This window comes from Melanostigma gelatinosum (assembly GCF_949748355.1).
Source record: "Melanostigma gelatinosum genome assembly, chromosome: 5".
Lineage (NCBI taxonomy): Eukaryota > Metazoa > Chordata > Actinopteri > Perciformes > Zoarcidae > Melanostigma > Melanostigma gelatinosum.
This window is the reverse complement of record NC_136638.1, coordinates 22,123,410-22,147,822: the sequence shown is the minus strand read 5'-3', so window position 1 is coordinate 22,147,822 and position 24,413 is coordinate 22,123,410. Positions and strand designations below refer to the sequence as shown.

Here is a 24,413-nt window from a genome sequence, read left to right as displayed (position 1 = left end):
AGGTTATTGCGTGAGTGGAAACCCAGAGTGCTGCAGCTGTACTGAATTAAGATCGACCTGCAGTTTCTATTCATCATCATGTTTGACATTTAAGACTGAACAAAGTAAATGTCTTTAATGTGAAAACTTTTAAAGTGAGACAATATACTCTGGTCTGTTGTTTGTACTGTTGTTGTTGCACACCGTTTTAAAACCATGTATTTTTTAGCATTCATGATGTTTATAGTTTTATTTATGGAGTGTGTTTATAATACTTGATAATACGGGCACTACAGGTTGTGGTTGATCAAGTATGTTCAGCAAAAACAAGCACAGCCTCACTTTAATGCATATTAGTAATAGATTTGTGGCTACTTCAAGGAGAAGAATAAACCTGAGGAAGTTAAAACTTCTAATTAAAATTCTTGTCTGACACTGCATTCAGATAGACCTTTACATCTTTCATCATTACCAATACAGACATGTTGTTGACTAAGCACTTGTATGTGTTTTTATATTACGCAGAAGCAAAGACCACCGACCTGTCTGGCCTGTTGAAAATGAGAGTAAAACATGTATGTTAATTAGCAGCAGGTCTTTTCATCCCTCCATTGAGTACATCTTTGTGTACTCTACTGATGTGGCGCCCCCATGTGTTGCTGCAAACTTCTCGGCCTGCAGGCTACCAGACGGAGCTACGCTACAATGATTTCAAACATGAGGTCAATTCTGATTTGACCGGTAAGACAGCTGGCCTTTTCACCACTTTAAAGACAAATAAACTTAAATAAGGATCCGAAGAATTCAAGACAAAAATGTATAAAATCATATTTTTTACAATATATCTTTTTTAGCAATGTCTTTTATTCAGTTGTATTGTTCCAATTATAGCTACAGTTCAAATAGTTACAAAAAGCAATAAAAAAAGAAGCAAGGATGATCTCAGTTTTCTTTATTTGATTATTTGCTCATTTTAAGATGTCTGGGTGTGGATGGCCTTTTCTTTCATTTGCGCTCATGTTGCTCTTTTTATGCTCTGAGCTCAGTAGCAAAATGGCCTCTGTCTTTTCAATTGTAGGATTTTTTTTTTTTTTTCATTTCCAGATTGTACAAATGCCATAACGCCCCGTTGTTCTCTGTTGGCGGCTACAAAGGAGGCAGGCAGCGGCGCACAAGTCCCGCCTGCATTTCCCTCTGGGGGAGTCTCAGTGTCGGCGCTCCCGACTGGGGATTGGAGCGGCGGCTTGTCAGTAAATGAGCCCACCCTTCACACGGTGTGTACGAGGGAAGCAGAGCCAGACAGTGACGGATCTGATCCGCCAGCCTGTCACATCAGCGCGCCGCGACACCGATCCCGGAGCCCGTCCGCCGCGCTGTGACACCTGGCTGGGATGGAGGGAGAGATGCAGCCCGCAGATGAAGGGCCATGCGCCCCGAAGATGTGCCGACAACAACGGGGTCCGTACAGCACCCTGAAAACCTTCCAGAGCAAGCGCTCGGCGGGCAAGTCGCGCTTTGACAGGTCCGCTGTGGCCGAGGTGCCTCTGTTTGGCGACGGACATCACTTCACTTTCCATCCCGAGCAGCCTCATCGTTTCCAGCCCCACCACCATCACTACAACCAGCGTCTGCAGCAGCCCCACCAAACCAGCGCCGCTATCAGCAGCAGTCAGCAGCATCACCCGGCGCCTCAGCAGCAGCAGGATCGTTTCCCATGTGAGAGCAGGCCCAGCAGCAGGGTCCCGACATCCACCTCGGCGGCGGCAGCATCTCCTGGTACCCAGCAGCGGCGCGCCAGAAGCGGCACAGCGGAGCCCAGATTCTCCCCAGACTGCACCTACAGCATCAGCTCAGGTGGGTTTCAAACTTGTTCAGAGTGATGAGAGTGACTCCTGGTCATGTGTGCGGGTCTGCTCCATGTCTAAAGCTACTTTTAGTCATTTGGATTTGGGATGGTGATACTTTTTCTGAGCTACACGTCCTCAGATTTTCCGGATTCTGGTGTATAGTTTTTGCTGCCCAGATATCTGAGCATTAAGCCTCTACAGAGTCAATCAACTTGAATGTAACACAACAAATTATGTCATTAATAGCAAGCATCTCCTTTGTTCACGTGAGCGTCATGTTTTTGTTCCCGTTTCTTCCTCTTTTTTTCTTCCTGTCAGCAGTGATTGATTTGCTGCTGTAATGAGAGCAGTCATGATTGAATCTCCAGTGTGCATGTGCTAAAAATGAAATTGTGTGTGTGTGTGTGTGTGTGTGTGTTGACTTGTGAGTGTTTATGTATATGTCTGTGTGCAAGAAAGGCCCTCTGGTTGAAACGCATTGTTCCATGCTAATGTTTCTCCTCAGCTGCGGTTCATTAGTGGACTGTGTGCCGGCTCAGAAAGAAATGTGTTCGCTGTGTGGAGGGCGGGTCCATAGGAACCAGCATGAAGATGAAAGCAATGAACCTAATCCTGACAGTTACGAAATTAAACATTACATCTCCTCCTCCCAATCAGATATTCATCTCTTTGTCACTGCTGGAAGCAGAGGCTCAATTTGCTGCTGGTTATTGTTGCTTTACAGCAAATCCAGTGTTCAGTCCGAGCTCAGGTTGCACTGTATTAACTCGCCTGCATGAGAATTGGCAAATGTAATCTAAAATCAGGCATCTTTAACCCACTTCAATCTGTGAGTGAGCAGGATTACAGATTCTCTGTAAGTATAAAGCCCTGATTTCAGTCATGGCCCATAGTTTGCATCCCTTATGGCATCATCCTGATTTCACTCATGAAATAACCACTAAACCATATTTTCTCTGCTCATATTACACAAGATGCACCGTCCAATCCCAGCTAAACTAGTCGTGCTTTCTTACTGATGATGACACATCAAAGTGCCCTCTGTCTGCACGATGGGAGGAATTGAACGTCCCTCTCATGGCTGAAAAGAAAATAACAAAAACTTGATGCCCTTCTCGAGGAGACAGGCTGCGGAGACCCCTGGACTCAGCAATCGGTTCAACACACAATAACACAAATTGCATTGAAAAGCCGTTCCCAAAGAGTTGTGATTAAAATAAATGGGGCTCATCAATTTGCCTCTTCCGAGCGTGTTGTTTTTAATGAAATTTTATGAGGCTCTCTGCTCACACTGCCACAGAACTGGTGAGAGAAGAGGGTGGTGGTGGTGGTGGGGGGGGGGGGGGGGGGTGAAGGCGAATGATATCAGATTCTTCTCGAAGGGTAAACAGAGACAGCACGCATATTAATAAATGTGACACATCTGCGCCAGGCTGATAGATACGTCTGAGCGAGTGGTAACGCAGCAGTGGCAGCCTAGAACTCATTTTGTCTGTGTGTGTGTGTGTGTGTGTGTGTGAGGACACTGGACTCATAATCATTACATGGAGGTATGTGTGAGATCATCTCATTGAGACGTGCCCAGACTACCAGGGAAACTGTACACTGAGGCTCCGTGCCGATTTTCTTTGCTCGGCTGGGTTTGGTCACAGCAGATACTGTGACTCCAGAGTTTATTGACATCTGAATAAATCAGCATAATCAAGTTGACATTTCTATGAGCAGAGAGGCCGACTGCATGTGGAAAGATTTGCCGAGAAAAGGCAGGCATAAAATAAGCAGAACCAGAGAAAGACCAAACACAGAATCACTCACTTTGTTTCCACATCTGCTGCTTTCCTGTTTCAGCAGTACTACACTAAAGTACTTCACTTTTGAGGTACTGCTTCTTTCTGCTTCTACTCCACTTCAGAGGTAAATTAAACCACAACACCTTTTTGACAGCTGGACTTACTGGATACTTTCCAGATTTTGATTTAGCACAAAAAAAACAAACACAGTTTAAGCTTAACAAATAGAATGCTTTGTTTGAAATAAAACCAGTGCTTCCCAAACTTTTCGGCTCCTGACCCCTTGCAATCAACACATATCTGGTTCGGGCCCCTTGTCGCATTTCAGATGTCTTGATCCACAAAAGAAACATTTCCCCTCTAAAGTTCTTAAAAAAAGGCCCAAAGATGTCAGATTATCCAGGATTTCACAATAACAGCGAATATTTAAAATCAGTCCAAAATAGGAATGTAGATTTGGGAAGTAAAAACTATCTTCACCTAAATCCCAGTACAACAGTAAAATGCTGCTCATCTATAATAATGTAACAGTCATAGAGGACGAATGATAGCCAGCAAAGAAAAGGTCCATTTAGTAGCTGTTCTGGAGCTTTTGCCTTCATCACATGGTCTTCATCAGCAGGTTGAGTTTGTTGATCGTCATGGAGCTGTAGATGTTGACTTCTCGCCCATGTTGACCCAAAAGTTGGTTCTATGGCAACGACTCAAACTCGGTCTGCTGATGAAGATCATGTGATGCAGTCAAAAGTTTCAGAACAGCTGCTAAATGGACAGTGGTGAGATTATTTTGTCAACTGCTGTTTCCGAGGTCAAACGTGAAGCGTTACCCGTCTGAAGACAACAGACCCCGTGATTGTAGAGCGACGGCTGCCTCTGACCTCTTGATGTTCCCTCTCTGCCACAGAGAATCGTCTCATCCTGGATGCCTTCGCCCAGCAGTGTAGCCGAGTCCTCAGCCTCCTCAACAACGGCCGCCTCCTGGAGCCCTCCTCCTCATCCTCCTCCTTCACGTCCAACATCAAGCTGGAAGGCGGGCCAGGGGAGGTACAGGGGATTCACTCCTCCTCGCTGGTGAAGTCCAAACCTGAAGAGAGCTCTTCCACCACAGACCCAGAAGAGGAGGCCCAACAAAGCCATTTGAACCAACAACAGACCTCTGCCGTTCTCCGCATCTTCACAGACTCCCTACAGAACTATCTGCTCTCAGGGCCTCAGCAGCAGCAGCAGCAGCAGCAGCAGCAACATCTGGCTGCCGGTCTGGACAATGAGCAGTGCCCGTCGGGGGTGTCTCCTCCGAGACACAACCTGGGCGGCTGGGGCTCGCCGACTCCGTCAGAGTCGTACGGCCACCCGTCGTCCACGCTGCCCGAGGAGGAAGAGGAGGAGGAGAGCTGCTGTCCACGCTGCCTGGAGTTGGAGCAGGAGGTGCTGTCTCTGCAGCAGGAGAACGAGGAGCTCCGCAACAAGCTGGAGAACGTCCCAGGTGCAGTAATGAAAGCTTGGACTTCACAAGGTTTGAGTCTTATTCTTTGGGATGGCTCAACGGTACAGTGATACATATTGGTGACAAATTAAAGGAAAGGTTTAACTCAGTTCTTCGAAAATATGTCTGGTCAGATTTTGTGATTTGGGAGCTTCAAACTCGTGGGTTCTCCGTTGTACCTTATTTTTACTCCTTCTCTTCGTGAAAATGTTGGTATTGGCAGTGGTAAAGGAAGCACACTTTTTAAGACGTAAAATACCACAGCGTTAAAAGTAAGAGTCCTGCTGGACAGCTGAATCAAGGGCTTGAGACTTGAATGCCTGAAGACTCGACGTGAGGCTTGATGGAAGAAGCGGAGGAGACTTGACTTGGTGACCTATGAATATTGTAAAATGCAGCATTGCGTGTCGTTTCTATTTTGGAGCATTCATGGAGCAAACATCATGAATAATGAACAAGATATTGAGAATGCATGTTGCGTCTCCGTTACCTGACGCACACTTTCAGTTGCAGCAGCTGGCACCACAAAACAAACTCAGAAAAAGTTACTTTGTGTTGTGACTCTGACTTTAAAACAGCTCTGGTTTTATCGAGAACAATGCATCATAGTTTATTTTTTGTTTTCAAATAATTCAACAGTCGTTCAGATATTTCAGTCTCGACCAACATTACCAACCCCAGACCCACACAAAGCTAGAATTTATGATAAAATTATGATACATTTGAATATCAAAGCAGTGAATTGATTTTGTGTAGATCGATTATTTAACTCATTGTTTCATTTCTACTCATTTATTGAAGCTCTTTCTCAATCTGTGTCCTGTCTGTATAAACCAGTAAAAATAGTTTTACCAAATCCATGCATCTATGTATTTCATCATCATTTGACCTCAATCACTGAAGTGTTTCAGAAAGCCACTTCTCACTCTCTAAATGCAGCACAGACTTTTAATAGCATCTATTTGTATTCAGTTGTCTGCTCCCCAGTGTCACCGTAACCTAATTTGCACTAAAACAGCTCATTTTATCTGCACATTGCTGGATTATTGTTGTTAAATGAATCACCAGATGGGTCGTAATTTTGTCTTTTTATTTCCGGTCACATGTGTTGTCATGCAGTTCCCTGTCAAAATGTCCTCGACTACTTCAAGACTGTTCTTGAGGTTCACAACCAGCTGGTCCAGCCGATGCCGGAGGAGCAGCTCACCGAGGTGAGGATTCACGCCGCTGCACGTTATTCACAGCTATTTAAAGAACGTGTGATCGTATGTTAAAGTGTGGAAATATCAGATCACAGCCATCCCAAAGTAAGTAACTCCATCATTGTGTTAATTGTGCCGTTAAGTTGTGTGAACATTTTGTAATTGAAGAAAACTCTCTCTCTCTCTCTGCAGGAAGAAGAACGGCAAACAGTCTTTGAGGTCTGTTTTTTAATTCATAAAATCTGTGTTTTTTAAGATGATAAAGAATAAAAACTTCAGTTTATATTTGTGCATTTTTTTGTCTGTGAAAACAGAACGTGGTGGCTAATTAGTTACATTGATGTAAAATGATAGTGTACACCCGAAAAGGAGGTTAAAAGTCCATTTCAAAGTCGACAAAACTTCAGACTATGTTGTCAAATTTGGTAAAAAAAAGTAAAATGACCACGTGAGGCTGGATGAGGCGTTAAACCTGAACTCCTTCTGACTGTTGAATCTATTCTCCTCTTCCCTGCAGGGCAGCAAACAGCTGCTGGAGAACTATCCTCTCTTCATCTCTAATAAGCAGTGGGACGAAGCCGTCAACTCCTCCAAGAAAGATGGCAGGCGGCTGCTGCGCTACCTGATTCGCTTCGTCTTCACCACAGACGAGCTCAAGTTCTCCTGCGGTTTGGGCAAAAGGAAGCGTTCGGTCCACTCGGGAGATCCGGGCCTGGAGAGACGACCGCTCAACCCCGTCAAAGTCAGCTGCCTCAGAGGTACACGGCCTGGAAAAGAAGTCTCGGCGAGTTAGAAGAGTGTTTGCATTACGCTTCAGTCTGCTCAATTTAAATGATGCATTATTGTTGCAAAACCCTGGGAATTGAAACACGAGTAGAGCTCCTGCGGTTGTCCAACAGCCAGAAGCTCTGGCAAATGTCTCCTTATAAAATGTTCGTGTTGTTTGAATGATGTCGTGCCATGCTTTTTAGAGTACTCAATATTTTACAGCATATGTTTCAGAATTGAAAAGCAGCAGCAGCTTTCAAGTGAGATCATTATTTATGGGCTCATAACAACATGAAACTGAGGGTTCGCATGCTGTGGTTGAACATATAATTGTAGTCGGTCTACGATCTGATACATTTGTGGTAACAATTATTTCACTTATTACCGATCAGATTTCCACTATAAACTGTCTCGCGAGTTATGATTTTAATCTTGCAATAACTGTCTTTTTCAGCCACTTCGGGGCAGCAGAAACAAGTTGTGAACAACATTTACGTGTCGTCAATTTTTAAGTTGATATGTTGAATTTGTTATCAAGCAGTCGCTTACTTACACATCCAGAAGTTACAGAGACGCATAATCATTTATTCAGAGTCGTGTTTGTGTTCTTCTTTTTGCTCTGTTTTTGGTCTCCACCACCTCCTGAGGGCAACGTCTGGCTCTTTAGTTCCTAAATGCTCTCCTATGTTCACCAGCTAACTGTGTCTGTCGGCTGTTTGGTGCTTGTCAGTTTTTAGGGCTTGTGTTCATTACAGCAGCTTGTAAAGTTGAGGGCCAGACAGCTCAACAATAAGCTGAAGCTCACTATGAAGCTCATTGAAAAGGAGATACTGCAGATTCTCTCGACGTTACACAATCTCACGTTGTCATTTCATATATGGTTAATATAAAAATATACATTATCACCATTTGAAGGGCACATCAGATGTGTTTTCACCACACAAAGATCAGGTCTGTGTAAAAGATAAGATGCAGTCCCACGATCATGGTTTGTGTACAGAAAAGGTCCAAAATATTAGGACAGTGATGTTTTTTCATGACATTACAAATATAAAACAAAACACACCCTGGAAACCTCCATCCTGTTGGGCAGTGGTACAAGTTAAAGTTTGCTTTCACATTTTTTTTTAAATCTTGTTTTGATTGAAAATCTTCTTGCCAGACTTCATCCGGATGCACTGTGCCTCGAACCCAGACTGGTGGATGCCTTCAGAGGAGCAGATCAACAAGGTGTTCAGCGATGCCGTCGGTCACGCTCGTCAGGGCCGGGCGGTCGGTACGTTCCTGGGCAGCAGCGGCAGCAGCACCAGCAGCCTCTACATGGACGGCTTTGATGGACATCTGTCGCAGGACGAACTGTATCCGAAAGGCTGCCAGAACGGCCAGTCGGACTGAAGTCAAAGGAGAAATTGGAGACAAATGCCGGAAATGTAGCTGTACAACGACATATCCCAAACCGCTGACCTGAACCTGTCACTTTACAGAGTGGAGAAAACATTCCAGATGACGTTATTCATTCACAATATAACTGCAGTCCCTATCAATAGTTTCTAGCTCTTTCGCCATTTTTATACCTAAACTTTTGCTTCGTCAAAATGTTTATCTTACGGTATCTTTCGTTTTTTTTATTTATTCGAGTCTTCCATTTGCTACTTTTTTCGATGGTTTGATGTTTTCAGCAGTTTTGTCACTATCTCTGGAATATTTCTGTTCCTTTTGTTTTGTGTTTCTGGGGATGGAGTCCCAGTGATTTCTTTCACAATGTACATGCATACGTTCAGGTAATCAGGAACCTATTTGTGTTAATGTTACCCAAGTTAGAGACTTATCATCTCCATCACTGACACTGTGCCCTTCATCACGTCACAGAAAGTAGCATTTCATATTTTTCCACCACATTCTGCGTCATTGGCGAAGTGCCTTTGATTGCAACCCTTCAACAGGAGTGCCTCTGAGAAAGTCGTGTTTTGTTACCTGTAGTCTTGCACTTTTCATCCTCATTTGTTTTGTTTTGATTAGAATCAGTTCTGATGTGTCGCGTTTTAAAAAGAGAAGTGCATTCATAAAAGTCTCTCCGATGAGCTTAAAAAGGTTTCGGTCAAGGCTGATTTCAGGATAATGCAGCTGAAATATTAGTCTTTGATATTATCACAGAATTATTTACATCTGCAAAGGTCACAAGGAGTCTCCTAAATTAGTTTGAAATGCTGTATATGTCAGCGATGTAACGCTGGGGAAGGTATGCTAATGGTTCAAATGCAGATTTGCAGTAAAAAAAAAACACTGAGAAATAACAAGAAGGCGGTTTCTATTTAATGCTAATTGATGCACTTTCTTTGCTCTGTCAGATTATTTTATTCATCTTGATGCGAAAAATCTTCAACTGCAAGGTAAATGTATTGCATTCAACCTACTTTCATTTTGTATCATCAGTGAGAAGACTTTTTGCCTCTGGATGAATGATTGTTGCCATATAATATTGCCTTAAACTTGATTCAAGACCTCCACAGTATAAAGTGTTGATGCTTTGTGTGTTGTATATCGGTGATGTCATCACAATGTGGGTTGTCGTCGCTGTCTTCTTCATAATGACAGAGAATAATCACCTCTAAATAAGTATCTGTTGACCCAAGTGGAAGACAAATCGAGCACTTCTTTCTTATTTGCACTTTTACGCGTGTCGCTGTGGCTGAAGCTGCCCGACTTGAACCACTTTTATTCTTTGACTTTGTATTTATTATATTTGGTACTCGGTCACTTCCCTTCATGACACCGTTTTCTACGTTTTGAATGTAGCAGATTTATTAGGTCAGTTTGCCACGTCGACAGTGCTGTGTACATGTGTAATATAAAGTACTGTATCGTGTGAGGTGTTCTTGGAATGCCCCGTCTCTCTCTCTTAAAAAGCCAAGTAGGAAAGTGCCACAGAAACCTTAAGCAGTTGGATTCTGTCGTTGTGTTGCTGTTCTGAATGTGAGCGTTTATTTGTATTTACTCCCTCAAAGTGGCTGTTATCAACACTGTGAAACATCGGTAGGATTTCTACAAATCGAATAGCTTCTGTTGTTTTTTTATTCATAATAAATAAAACAAGCACTGAAGCTGAAAGCTTACATTGATGATGATCGACATATCTGCTGTTATAATTGTTGTGCAAATTATTCTAGAAATTGTATTTTGAATTCTTAAAGATATAAAAATCTGTTTAAAAGGAGCGCTGTTTTTATTTAGAGTACAGTTTTATTGCTTTCATTTAAGAGCATAACATCTATGATTCCAGATTGTGATGCATTGGACAATTAAATTATATTTTCACTACTTCTAGATTACTAGATCTAATTATTGTAAATATGGCATTACTGTGCCTATTTTAAATCAATGTTTTCATTTCCATCTGATATAAAGTAACAATTCGAGGATTGTGATCTGATCCATGAACAATAATCAGTTTTTTTCTGATGTAGTATAGAGATTAACAGTAAATATATATCTGTTTATATAAAGGAATATTATTACTGAACGTTGTGACTGATTTATTCATATTTCAATGTTATATCAGGTGGAGATGGAGCGCATTTCAGTTCACTATATTTCGGCCCTGCATCATATTTTATAAGTTGATAATATTTAGTTCGTAAAATCTTAATCTTCAAAGGAGCGAGTAAGTGAAGCTGTCAGATAAATGTTGTGGAGTAGCATGAAATGAAAATACTCGAAGTACAAGTGCGTCAAGACTGTACTTAACAGTACTTGAGTAAATGTTTATAAGACAGCATCTGCTGGTGATTCTACAGAAATACAGAAATTCATCAAATCACACAAAACAGGTGGAATTAACAAATAGCAAATTTAAAGCAAACTAAACATGATGCATTATGTTTAAAAAATATAGAAATATATATTCTTCCGTTTTGAACCTGTAAGTGAAGGTGGGAGCTGCTGTAGATGAAGACAAAAGACACTCTTCAATCACTAATGACCCCCAACTGTCTTAAAAAATGTAGTCGGCTCTCCCTTCAGCAAAAAAACCAAAACTATTTCACAAAGCTTCGTCGATGAATGCAATTAGACAAAATGCCAGTGAATTAAAAGTTGCAGCTCTCTCAGTGTTACAGCAGACAGTTATTTGGATCAGATGGAGGCTGATGTGTTTAATTCGTTTAGAAAGAAATAACAGGATGTGACTGTGTCTTTAATATGTTTTTTTAGTTTATGCTCTCTTTTGTGCTGTTTCTTCTCATCCTGAACTGTCACTGATCTCCACCAGGTGGCGGCGTGTAGCTACAAGAATGACAGTAACCTAATGAAGTCCATCAGTAAAAACTGTTCTCCAAACAACATCGATAAAGGGCCGTACTGTAATTTAAGTCAATATACAGGTCTGTCCACAAGGGGCAGTGCACCTAAATGTGCATAAACAAAAATAAATAGTGATCAGCCTTAATGTATTAATATTTGAATAACATATTTCAATCATCAGTTATTACATTTTCAATCAATTTAATAATTAAATGAATTTGTCTTTCTATGCCTTTTCATTTTGTCTCTCTCTTTTTGCTCGCACCAGTCTTGCACGTGCACGACGCGTTGATCCAGAGGTTTGGTTGAGAAGACAATAACAAAGAATCAAAAGGTTTTTCACGGATGTTTCCGGTCAGAATCTTCACGGACTTCATGTCCTGCTGGCCTGACACGAGGACGAGCTGCTGAATGCGCGTCCTCTCCGCGTGTCCCCTCTCATGACAGCAGCGTGCGACCTGGTACAGCTCTGGGTGTTTCTCTTTAATTCTGCGGCATCTCTCTCACTGTATGCGGGCCTGCTGCTCTGGAGGAGGGCGGGCCGTGAGCACAACGAGCAGACCTCGGTGACAGTAAACTAACTGATGCGACATGTAGCACGAGCTTTTTGGGATGATTCCAGCACGCAGCTCTCCCAACTTCGTTTGCATTGATTGGATTTGGGAATGGCACGCGGAGCTTCCAGTTGATCACAGGCCCGGGCGGCTGCTGTCTGGACACTGACCTCGCGTAAACCCCGTGAGGCTCCGCGGACTTTGGATATATTCTGCAGAGGTGGTTGTTGTTTTTTTGCGCAGCACGGAAACTGGCGCAACACAAAGAGGGGGATGATCTCCAGATGACCTGACAACACGAAGTGAAACTACGCTTAATAAAGGACACAAAGACTCGTTGTGCAAGATGATGTCACTGATTGATCTGGACGATGATCAGCGATGGGTGCCCACTCACGTGAACATCACCGTCCTCCGCGCGAGAGGACTGCGAACCAAGGGCAAGCATGGCAGCCGCTACCTCTACACCATCATCCAGGTGGCGAAGGAGAAGTACACCACCGGGCTGGTGGAGAAGGCGGAGGTGCCCGAGTGGAACGAGGAGTGCTGCTTCGAGCTGCTCCCCGGGATCCTGGAGGACGGCGGCCGGGGCGCCCACCCCCATGGGAGCGGGGACCTGGTCCTCACGGTCATGCACCGGGTGCTGATCGGACTTGACGTGTTTCTCGGTCAAACCATCATTCCTCTGGATAGGATATTTCAGGAGGGGATGTGTCCTCGAGATGAGTATGTTGTGATTTGTAATGAAGGCTGCATGACGAACCATGTGAGTTTACTGCTCACACAGAAGACAGAAGTGATGTGTCATGTTTCTCTGAATCAGACAGAGATAGAGAAAGTACTCATAGAGCTTTTACTGAAGTAAAAGTATCACAATACGACAGTGTAGAAATACTCTGTTGCAAGTAAAAGTCTTGCATTCAAGATCTTTCTCAAGTATTAGCTTATACTCAAAAGTAAAAGTACTCTTTATCCAGAATCATGTTCCTGGATAATAATTAGTTATGCATTAATGTGTAAACATCACTAATGTTGCACACGGTAAAAGGTTCATTTCAACTACTTTAGTACTTTAATCTGTATAATACATCGTGTGGTACATCATACCACACAAATGTACTTAAATACAGTACTTGAGTAAATGCACTTGCATACATTCCACTACTGGATATTGTTAGGTTATTTAGTCAAATGTACAGGTGAATGACGAGCAGCTTTAGTTCTTCATTTAAATGATATTTTGACGATGCATCATTATTCCAGTATCTTATTTTGGGAGTATAGTTTTCTCTTCATTGTGATTATCAACCGCGTGCTTTTACAACCCAAAAAACACAGCAGCTGATAAAAGAGAGGATGAGAGTTAAACTATTTAATCAAACTTGTTTTTTGCAAAGATAACACAGAAAACTGCTAAAGCTTGAACCCTGAATGCATACAGGCTCATTAAATGCGGGTCCTCTAGTATCAAGTGGTTCCCACAATGCACTGCAAGTCAACAAGATGAGATGCAGTTTCCACTGTGGAACAAGTGATTCCAGCCAGAAAGCCCCGAACTTTAAGCACAATGCACGTCCTCCATTTACTTTTAAACAGCACGAGTTTGCTGTTCACACAGAAGATACAAGTGATGTGTCATGTTTTTGTGTCGGACTGGGACAGACAGGGGTGGAAAAAGTACTCGGATATCTTTTATTTAAATAAAAGTATCAATACCACATTGTAGAAAAATGATGATACAAATAAAAGTTGTGCATAAGAGTAAGCATTAAATAAACCTAAAGTACCAAAAGTAGAAGCGCTCATTCTGCAGATAGTCATAGAATCATATATGTTATATAACTTTATAATAAGTGATGCAAGAATGTGTGCATCACTTTAATGTTGGAGCTGATGAAGGTGGGGATAATTTCGACATGTTTTGGAAATCTGTCAAAGTGGATTGGTGAACTTGGTATCAATGCACTGATATAAATAGTACAAGGATGTGAGGAGGAGTGACACATTCTTCATCACATTCAATTTTGAAAACTGCAGGGAAGTGGAAATATTTAAAAAAAAATTACGTTTTCTTTGGGACATGCAAGGCGTGCCAATTAACCATGATTGAACATGTGTAGTTTTGTGTAGTTTTGGTTTCCAAAGTGAGTTAGAATGTGAATTCAGTTTACATACTGTAGTTATTTTATTGTAAGTTATTGTCATCTTGGAAATAGCGCAGAGTCTTTTCTAATTTTCCTGATTGTGAATATTTGACAGGTGACGCAACAGGACTCACCCCTAAAGCAATACAGCACATCTGGCTTTAATCGTGGGCTCTCCACCCTCTCTACGCTCAGTGAAACTCACTGAATTCCTGCTGTTAGTTTTGGCTCCCCAACCCTTTCTCTGGTCCACTCAAAGGAATTAGGAGGCAGGAACAGAGGGAGGATTTGATTGGTTGACTCTTGATACAGTGTTGTCTCGTACCTCGAGGAATTTAGGTTTCGATTTCCTTCTCTGAGGCTTGTAAAAACAGTTTGTTGTCAAAGATTATGAGTGCAGACCCCCGAGCAGTATTTCCAGATTATGTAATATGTGGAAAGTTTTGCGAAAAGGAAATCAATGTTTTTTGTTGATGCTTGTTTTGTCCCGGGGCATGGCCAGATAACACATTCAACCTCTGACTTGTGCTTTAAAACAGATCGCGTCACACTTCAGTCACGTGTTTATTTGAAGCACTGATGTAAGATTGACTGTCCCTTTTCCTTCGTGGCTTCAGATGGTTCAAGCTCAACTCTAAGGCGGGCAGAAAGGAGAAGGACCGTGGTGAACTGCAGGTTACAGTCCAGTTCACTCGCAACAACATGACAGCCAGCATGTTCGACCTCACCATAAAGGACAAACCTCGCTCTGCTTTTGGCAAGCTCAAGGATCGCGTCGCGGGGAGGAAGAGGGGGGACATGGAGTCCTCCTCGGCCATCGTGCCAGGCCGCTTCGCCATCCTGTCAGGATCCGTGGGGCATCCGTTTGGAGAGGAGGGGGGCGGAGGCTCGGCGGAGCAACGAGACGTGGAGATAGCAGAGGAGAAGAGGAGCAAGATGAAAGATTTCTTCAAAGGGAGGCTGCGCAAGTCATCTGACACCAGGTCATGCTCGTCCCTGGCTTCAGAGAGCAGCATGTCCTCCATGGTCAGTGATAACCCCGGCCCTCCGCCCAGCCTGGATCTGATGTCAGACCCTCCCAGCTCCCCCATCTACACTAGCAAAGTGCGGGTGGACACCCACTACGGAGAGACAGATTTAGCTAAACAAGGTAGGCCTTGACGTTATTTGCATGTGCGTGACATGACGGCTGGTGACTGTTTTCATCGAGGCCTGGTGGTGAATCACATTCCCACAGTGTTTTAAGGCAAAGGGTGGGCCACCCCTCTGGAAAGTAGGACGACCTTTACAAACATCATGAAATCACTAGAGATAAAGCATTAAGCTTCAGGGATGAATAGCAGGCAGACTATTCCACATGTATTTAATGAGCATGGCAAGTATTTTAGGCCCTTATATATATATATATATAATTATGAGGGTCAGGATCTGGGAGGGGGAAGCTTACCACCGCCTCTGCTGAGAAATGTCCGAGGGAAACCCCAATAGATCGGTATCACTCCCTCTGTACCAACAAATTACAGTTCCAGTTCAATTAAAACTTGATTTTGAGGCCGATACCAACTATCAGTGTTTAAGATTAAAAGCATTCTAACTATATGTCTGCTCGTATTATGTTTTTTTTTTATCACAACCACATATACGCATTACATAAACAAACATTGTTTGGATCCCATAGAATTGTGACCAAGATATGTACTGTGTGGGACATTTTACAGCAGAAAAATGATGATGTCCTACGCTCATTTGCATATTGGTGATGTCATAGTGCATCCTTTAAAGCAATATTGTACATTTCTAGATTTTTCCCTGGTGGTCTGAATAAGTTGCTAAATGTGTCGCTAGTCGCTTTTTAGAAATAAAAACGCGAACAGGGTCTGTAAAGTTCTTAAATCTAGCAAGAGAGTCGCTAAGTCGGCAACACTGGCTGCATGTGTGAATAAGCAAACAACCTCAAACTTAGATGATACGGTCATGTTGTGTTTAAAGCTTGTTGCACAAGCGGTGTGGTTACAGTTGTTACGGCTTTAAGGCAAATAGTAGGAAATATGACATCGGATTTACATCTGATTGCATAAAAATAGACCTGAAATTTCGTAACGCAGTTCTTCTTTCCCTCCATCAGTGCTTACCAGCCAGCACACCACAAAGGTTCTCACACACAAGCGAGCCTTCAGCGATGAAGCCAGTAAGATCACGACAGCCTTCCCTCGATCGAATCTGGCAGTGGAGTCTCTGAAAGGTCAAACCATGACTCAGTCCAAGTCTTCCTTGTGTATAAATGGCAGCCACGTCTACGACTCCGAGCCGTCGGCTCCAAAGAGCTCAGGAGCCCACCAGTCCAAGCTGGTCCTGCTGGAGAAGTGCTCCCCGCTCTCTCGATCCCTGCAGAACCTCACCAAGGACAGAGGCTCCTCCGCCGAGGGCCGACGCTGGTCCTTTGACAAGATGAAGAAAGAGGAAAAGGAGGAAGAAAAGGAAGCTCGGGCATCGTCTCCTCCCAATCAGCAAGGGGGTCGCCCTGTGCAGGCGGAGATGCCGGTCGTCTCATCTGCTGCTGTTTCGCCCGACAAAGGGAGGAAGCTGAGAAAGACGTTGTTCTCTGGAGGGAGGAGTGATTCTCTGCCAGCTAAGTCAGACCTGAACCAGGCTGGTTCGACATCTGAGGGGAGGCTCAGAGGCTGGTTTGGCTCCGGGGAAGCCCACAGCAAGCCGAGGTGAGTCGCTTACAGACTTTCCTTTGGGCTCCGCAGTGTTTAAATGCATTTTCTATCCGGGCACAGCATCAGGCAACATGGGAGGCCTGAGCTCAGCGTTTGCTCTGCTCCATGCTCATCCGAAAATGTGATCGATTTAATTCATAGCACACTCCATTTTTACGACCATGCTGTGTCATCATCTCATCCTATATTTTCCACAAATGGCACTCAAGCGTTTCCATTGTCTTTGTCAACATGTGTCAGCGTTTCTCCCGATCAAAGATGCAACATCACGGTGGTTTGGAAAAACTGCTTTCGCAGAAGGATGTGAAGAAAATCATTCCACGTATGAGCTCACCCAGCTGATTAGCTGCCAGCGCAGATGGTCTTGAATGGCTACAATGCATTTTATTTATTTTTGCTTGATTGTTTTGCAAATGTGCTCTGCTTTTTTCAATTATGTTACTGTTTTTCATAATTCTTTTCATTTGGCCAGTTTGATATCTACTGATGTTCGCAGAGGTTTAAAGGTAACAGAAATGTCACCTAATATTTTGCTTGTCTTCTCTGTTTGTGTAAGAAAGATGTTCCCCATTTGGTAACGTGGCGCATCATTAACTAAGAGGACCATTGTGCCCTATTTTCCTCTACAGGCTGGAAGTTTCTCCTAAGGTAGACAGCAGCTCAGATGTACCCCCTCCCCTCCCTCCTCGTTCCCCCGTATCATCTCAGTGCTCCCCTCCCTCTGCCTCCCCCTCCGGTCATGTCTCACCTGACGACTGCAATCACACCAATCCTTTCACCCCCTTCTCCTCTTCCGCCTCGACCCTAATCTCACCCTCCAACCCTTTTCCCTCGTATATGCAGCGCAACCCCTTTTTCGAGGATCTCATAGCAGAAGAGTCACAGAGGTCCCCTCCTTTCGACTCGTCCCCATTTCATTACACCACTCTGCCTTCCCAGCCCTGCACATCCAGCCCTGCTCACGATGTTACAAATATGGCGTATATAAAGCGGGAGCGCCCCAGGCCGGTAGCCAGGCAGATATCTCTGCCTGCATTATTACCCAAAGCAGCCACACCGAACCCCTCCGCCCCTCGCTCCATGTCGGAGAGTGCAGGAGAATCGGACGACTCGTTTGATGCCTTCGCCTCCAGCAGGCTCAACTCACCGAAAGAGAGTCTTCCTCAGAAACAGCTGAGAACCAGTCCAACTTCATCTCATAGACATAGTTATCTTCCAGTTAATAATAGCACCAACAATCACGCACAAGAGCTGCAAACATGCGAGGAGGAGCCTCCACCTTTGCCTCCTCGGAAACCTTTACGAACTTCAGTGAGCGAGAGTTACTCTGATGGCTGGCTGCACAGAGGTCAAGAGCTGGCTGTCCATAAAGAAGCCTACCTGCTCTCACAGACCGGCGTGGCCTCGCTGCAACGTGGAAGAGAGGGAGAAAGCAAGAGAAACAGTGTATCTCCAGACCCTCACGCCAGCAGCGAGACCTCCGACTGCCTCAGCGTTCCCTCTCAGCCGCACACAAACGTTACTTCGCCGGGATTCATGTCCGAAGAGAAGCTCAAAAAGTTCAAATATGAACCTTTGGAGGATGAAAACGACCGCTGGGGAGGGATGTTGTTTGAGCAAGACTTGTACGGACGCATGTGCAGAGGGAACTACGGACAACCCAAAGTAAATCGTTTATCTTTGAGCGCTGAAGAAACTGCAGGAAATAAGATCACATCTATGAACTTAGGACCGAACATACTTCTTAACAGTGAGACATTTGTAGCAGATATTTTAAACACGCCATCTACTGCTTCCTCACAGCCAGATGCAAAAGCTCTTGGTAGTACAACCGCTGCAGTGGAGAAGATGGAGTCTTATCCACCCGAAACCACATGCGTCAACAATAATGTGTCTTTCTCATTAACCTCAGGAGATCTGAACATGAATGTGAATAACTCCGATTTTGGTTTCATTGATTCAGACGGCTCTTCTCAGTCAGAGGTAGTTGACGCTCTCAAAGGCATCATGAGTCTTGGCGGGACTTTTCCACAACCGTCAGGATCTTCACAGACGGCTGCTTACCATGTCGAGACGGCGACCGCACCTGAGGATGTGTTCACTTTGAAGGACACTTACATACCTGGCATGAACTCTTCCTTTGAAATAACCGCTTCATCCAACAAACTGTACAAAGTCTCTCCGGTTTGCAAAGACAATTGCGAACCGAATAACTTGGCACCACACGGTAACTCCGGGGCGAACGGCAGAGAGGTCGCTTCTTTCCCGTCACAAAATCAGGCGTCCGATGCAGCCGATTGTGAAACTGAAACCAGTGAAGTTTCATCAAGAAGTGTCGGGGATTTTAAAAAGACACAAAATGAGTCTGATGGTAATGGGAACCCGCCAGCTAACATAGGCACACTAAACCAGCAGGAGACATTTCCTGGTGTGGTGAGTGCACGTTTCAGACCCAAAGGAGTGTCTCGACAGAACAGCAGCGGCAGCCCAAGCAACCAAAGCAAAGGTGGAGACACAGAGTTCGAACAATTCTTGGCCCTCGTTCAAAACATTTCAGAAGTCCGGGAAGGACCGTCGTCGTACCAGCCCTCTAAATCAGCTCTTTCTTCCTTCGTGGCACGAGTAGATCATCACGATGATCCCAATACAGCATCAGTAACATCTTCAGAAGACAACACAACAGGGACAGGAAAACCCTCTGATATCGCGTTTGAAGACCTTCACGCTCAGGTAGCACCAAACTCCAGAACCCCGTCAAAGTCAAAGATCGGGCAATCTTTGCAGGAACCCTCCTTTTCCTCCATCCAGGCTGCGCTCCACCCTACCCCTGTCTGTTGCCCCTCCATACACCCCTCGAGCACGGGGCCCAGCACCACTCTGGCTGTGACCACCTCCACCACCAACCAGCCCCTGGTCGATGCACGGCACTCACTTTTGCCTGAGGAGACTCAGCCAGCTAGCAGCCTGCCCCGTCAGGAGAGCAGGTGAGAATCCTCACACCAGGGTATGACATGTGTAGCTTTTTTAACGAGCTGTAGATCTCCACATTCACTACGAAAAACACGTCATGGTTTTTCATTTTGTTGCTTTGTTTCCTGTTGGCGCGGCTTGATGTTGAATGCATTTTATAAGTTTGTTACATCCAACGTGGTTGGATGATACCTGCTGCTTTCTTCTTGGCTTTGCTTCACATTTATGTTGTTCATCTCATTATTCAGCTTCTTGTTGGCTATTGTACGTGTGCTGTTTTTCTTACACTTTGTTCTGCCCTCAATTTAGCTACTTTTGCGGCTACTTCGACCACCTGATACAGCATGTCCAGATATCTAGGAGCACTAAATGAAAGCTGGCTCTTTATCCTGTATGAATGTGCGTACATGAGATCACTAGAATATTTCATCTTGTTTAGAGGTTATGTCGAAGAATTGTATTTTCAGACGTTTTGGCTCAGTGGCAATAAAGGGCAGCACTTGTACATAAGATGTATTCTTAGGCAGTCAGAAGAGCCACTTTGCGGTCGAGAGGATGAAATATTTCAGGGCACCCAGAGTTAGACATGCCAGGATTCAGTCCCAGGAAACACATCTTTGCTGTTCCTTGTGAGATACTGCATGCACAGTGCTTTTGTTTTTACTATATTTACAGCAGATACAGGGGAGGGAACTTCATATTTAGAATATTTGTGCTTTTATCATCTTTGTTGGCTTCGAAACAAATGGACAAATGACCATTAGTCACTTAATTATGGCTTTGATTTAACAATGAATCACTTTAATTATCCCCTTTTAGAGTGTATCAACAATAAAAGCACCAAGACAAGCTCTTCTTTCTGCTGCGATCACAAAGTGGCTTGAATTCTAGTTTTTATTCTAATTTCAGTTTCTAAACATTCCCTTGCTGTTGTTGTTGTATAAGTCAACCCTGTGCCCCCCCCCACAAGATGATTTCATCCCGCAGTAGCGAGCGAACTCACTGCACTTTTAGTACATTTCCTGTTTGAACTCGACAGATATGGCTGCAGTTTTTAATGCTCAAAGAGGTTTTTTGCTGTGTTTGCTCACTGCTCTTTTCACAGATTCCTTTAGATTTTCTGATCTGCTTTGAAGTGTGTGCGACGTTCAGTAAAAACTGCAGACTGAACTGATATACAGTAACTTGACCATACAACATTGGTCATGTCATGCACTTAATAGCGTTGAAATACGAGTGCTAACCTCTTTACTTTGCAGAACTCATCCAGTGAAGCCGTTGACCTCCAGTCAATCGGAGAAGAAGGACGGTCGTTCGGTTCTTGAGAAGCTGAAGTCGACCATCAACCCTGGACGCAGCGCCCACCAGGTCGCAGCCGAACCTGAGAGGAGTCCGGTACGGTGACACAAGAACACAACTTTTTGTGATATTTCTGTAAAAACACCACATCTCACACAGATACATGTATTGCACATATTCTGAGTAGTTTACCATGCAGCTTTCACACCTTGTGATTGAGTGTTATTACTGCCATGAAGTAAATAAGTCTCACATGAGTCGACAGTGTGCAGCTGCAACCTACCGGCTCCATTTTAACACTGGAGAGAAAAATGCTGATCCCATGAATTCTTTGGCCCAGTTACGAGATTTCAGGTCGTAAAAACGTACATTTCCAGCCTTCCCCAGTAACACTTTGGTCTGTTTCTGTAACAGTACGTCAAACAATGAGGGGGTTCTGATGCTGTTAAGGAAAGATTTATAGCAGGTCCTGCCACCATCAGTTTAACCTACATATGAACAGAAGTATAGACCTGATTATCACCTGTCAATATTGTACTTCTTAAGATATGAACTGTTTTTGCTTTTGAGGGAATCTCTATCACACATTTCTGTAATTGTGTCTGATGGGGTTTAAACTGCAGTGGAAAATTACAAAGCGCAGCCCTCAGTTGTATAGGATACAACCAAAAAACTGTGTTCCTGCAGTAATTTGTGGATTTGAGCTGGTGTGCAGACTACCATTACCATTCATTATGTCACCAATCAAGAACTGGCAAACAGGCTCCAAAAAATTACATTTTCAAAATGTACCCATAACACAGTTTGAGTGTCATTATGTGCAAACAGCGGAAGAATGAAGTTATTAAATCGTCAAACTAAATCACAGAAAGCGATTCGGTCCACAGACGATGAAATGCTTTCATGAGCATTTATGAACAGCAGCGGTGCACTCGGTGTTCATGAACTGGGACTGGAGCGTGCAGTTTTCTGTGACTTACTTCTTTTTTTTTACCATTGTCATTTAATGCCAAAATAAGTAATTTAAAATCCATTTAATATCGTAATAAGCCAGTTATTTTAATCACAATTTTTCGTTTAAAGGAATAGTTTGACATTTTGAGAATTAAGCTTTTTTGCTTTCTTGCAGAGTTAGAAGACAAAATTGATACGATAGTGTACCTTTGGATGTAGATCAGGTGTCCTCCAGCCTCCATCTTTATGCTAAGATAACTGTCTCTTGGCTGTAGCCTCATATTGAATGGACAGATATGAGACTGGTATTATTCTTCTCCTCTAACTCTTGGCAAGATGGTGGATAATTGTATTTCCATAAATGACGAACTATTCCTTTAACTGTGACATTTACCAGCCAGGTTCACACACACACATAAGATAAGGCTCACAGAATCCGAAATCTCTTCCAACACTTCTTAAAACTCATTTTACAGGCTGGCTTTTATGTGATGTTGTATTTTTACTGCTTTTATTGTTTTATTTTATTTTGTTTTTTCTTATTGTACTGATTAGTTTTGTTGTTTCATTTGTCGTTGACACTGTTTCATCAGTGTTTAAATTTGTCTTTGCTTTGTCTGTCAAAGCACTTTGTAAACTCTGCTGTTAAAGGTGCTGTATAAATAAAAGTCATTGTTATATTAATTATAATAATTACACATACATGCATCTATAATACATCCACACTGTTCCGGTTCCCTCTCCCGCAGGAGGTGCCAGTGGACAACTCGGCCCAGTACCAGCACCTGACCAACATGGAGCTGATCTCGCTGCTGCTGCAGCAGGAGATGGACATGCAGAAGCAGGAGGCGGCCTCCCAGCGGCAGGCGGCGCAGCTGCGCAAATGTGAGGCGGATCTGAAAAAGGTCAAGTTACAGGTTCGAGACATGGAGGACTACATAGATAATCTTTTACTGCGGATCATGGAGCAGACACCAACGCTGCTTCAAGTTCGCAACAGACACAAGTGACGACAGAGCGAGTGCGCGTGTGCTGCACGCGACTAAGACCCTCGAGAAAAAGGGTTTCCTCCAGTGAAAAACACGGTTATTATTTAAGATTGGGAATCACCATTCTAGAGTGATCAAGTTAATGCTCCACGAAATCTGATCTCACAATCATCCAAGTCTTCTCACTGCTAATACCGCCTTGTTGATGTAGACACGATATTACCCAACATGCATGCTGGTTACTATCCCAACAGAAAACAGAATAAGAGCTTCTATCAAAGCCAAATGATTATTTTACTCATGCTTTGTAGAGTAATTAAAGATAGTCAGCTGTTGTCAAGTCAAACTTTAAACTCACTGCTTTCACACATGCATAAAATACGATACAGGCTTAAGAAAAGATTGTTTCACTTTGGGGTTTTAAGTAGTTCCTCTGTCAGAATATGCTGTTAGCTCAAGGAATCTTGAAATTACAGCTGTAGAAGTGCAAAAAATGTCTGTTTTATTAAATGCCGCGGTTAACTTGAGGGAATTGCATATTTTCAAATAGAATTTAAGAAATGCTACAAAGAATAGCAACACGTCATAATACGCTGTGCTGCAATGTGAAGACTATAAAAGAGACCTTTCTGCATTAATGTTCTATGATAAGTGCAAAACATTAATCACGTTTGAGCCCGAAAAGACTGAAGAAGATGGAAGTCTCATTCTTTCTATTTTGTTTCTTTGTTTTCATTTGTACAAAATATTGTGTTTTATTTTTGTTTCCATTTTTTGCATTTTTTTGTTGTTGAAATAGTAGCATTTTACTGTACAAATAACAGCATCAATGCAATAGATAATATAATTATTATAAGTTATTTCTATAAAATACTTTTGTCATGATGATATATTCTTTAATGCCACTCTAGTACCACTGTAGCTACTTGCAATGCTTTACATGACCGCAGTACTGTAAGAAAATAAACACACATGAGCCAAAGTTTGTGAGGTCCTTGTGTTGTCGGTTTGTCACCGATCAGACAGAAACTACACATCCTGCACAGAGATGAGTATTGGTATAGATGCTGCAGCACTGCTCATGTCCCTCCACTAGAGGGCGCTCCTAACTGCACAGTTTGAGCGGAAACCTCCTGGATCAGCGGGGACCTTGGCTTTCTCAGAGAGATTTTAATCTATCTGATTTATTAGAGATACTGTTGTTGCAGATTGAGTCTATTGAATTTATAACAAATGCTGACAGGCTGTCCTGTTGGCTACTTTACGTCACTGCTCTCCCTCTCAGCTTTGATTTCAGTGAAATGCTGGTTTACAATCATTTCTACTCTAAAGCAAAATATAACAGCATAGGCTGTGTTTTCTTTGCCCAAAGAGATTTAGTACGTTACCTGTTTAGACTGAGCAGTCTACTC

The 24,413-nt window shown here is 43.3% G+C and overlaps 2 protein-coding genes across 2 annotated transcripts; both read left to right on the top strand.

The window, feature by feature from the left end:
- Positions 1 to 1,370: 1,370 nt before the first annotated feature.
- On the top strand, positions 1,371 to 10,196 carry bend4 (BEN domain containing 4; the record flags this gene model as incomplete). The annotated part of the gene is made up of 6 exons (XM_079268219.1): positions 1,371 to 1,833; positions 4,521 to 5,099; positions 6,219 to 6,310; positions 6,494 to 6,520; positions 6,819 to 7,059; positions 8,232 to 10,196. The coding sequence occupies 6 exons, from the start codon at positions 1,371 to 1,373 to the stop codon at positions 8,462 to 8,464; spliced, it is 1,635 nt and encodes a 544-aa protein (XP_079124345.1). The 3' UTR covers positions 8,465 to 10,196.
- Positions 10,197 to 12,268: 2,072 nt separating this feature from the next.
- Positions 12,269 to 23,906, top strand: rab11fip5b (RAB11 family interacting protein 5b (class I); the record flags this gene model as incomplete). Its single annotated transcript, XM_079268116.1, has 6 exons — positions 12,269 to 12,648; positions 14,684 to 15,216; positions 16,192 to 16,783; positions 17,419 to 19,773; positions 21,019 to 21,154; positions 22,762 to 23,906. The coding sequence occupies 6 exons, from the start codon at positions 12,269 to 12,271 to the stop codon at positions 23,020 to 23,022; spliced, it is 4,257 nt and encodes a 1,418-aa protein (XP_079124242.1). The 3' UTR covers positions 23,023 to 23,906.
- Between the last annotated feature and the right edge of the window lie 507 nt (positions 23,907 to 24,413).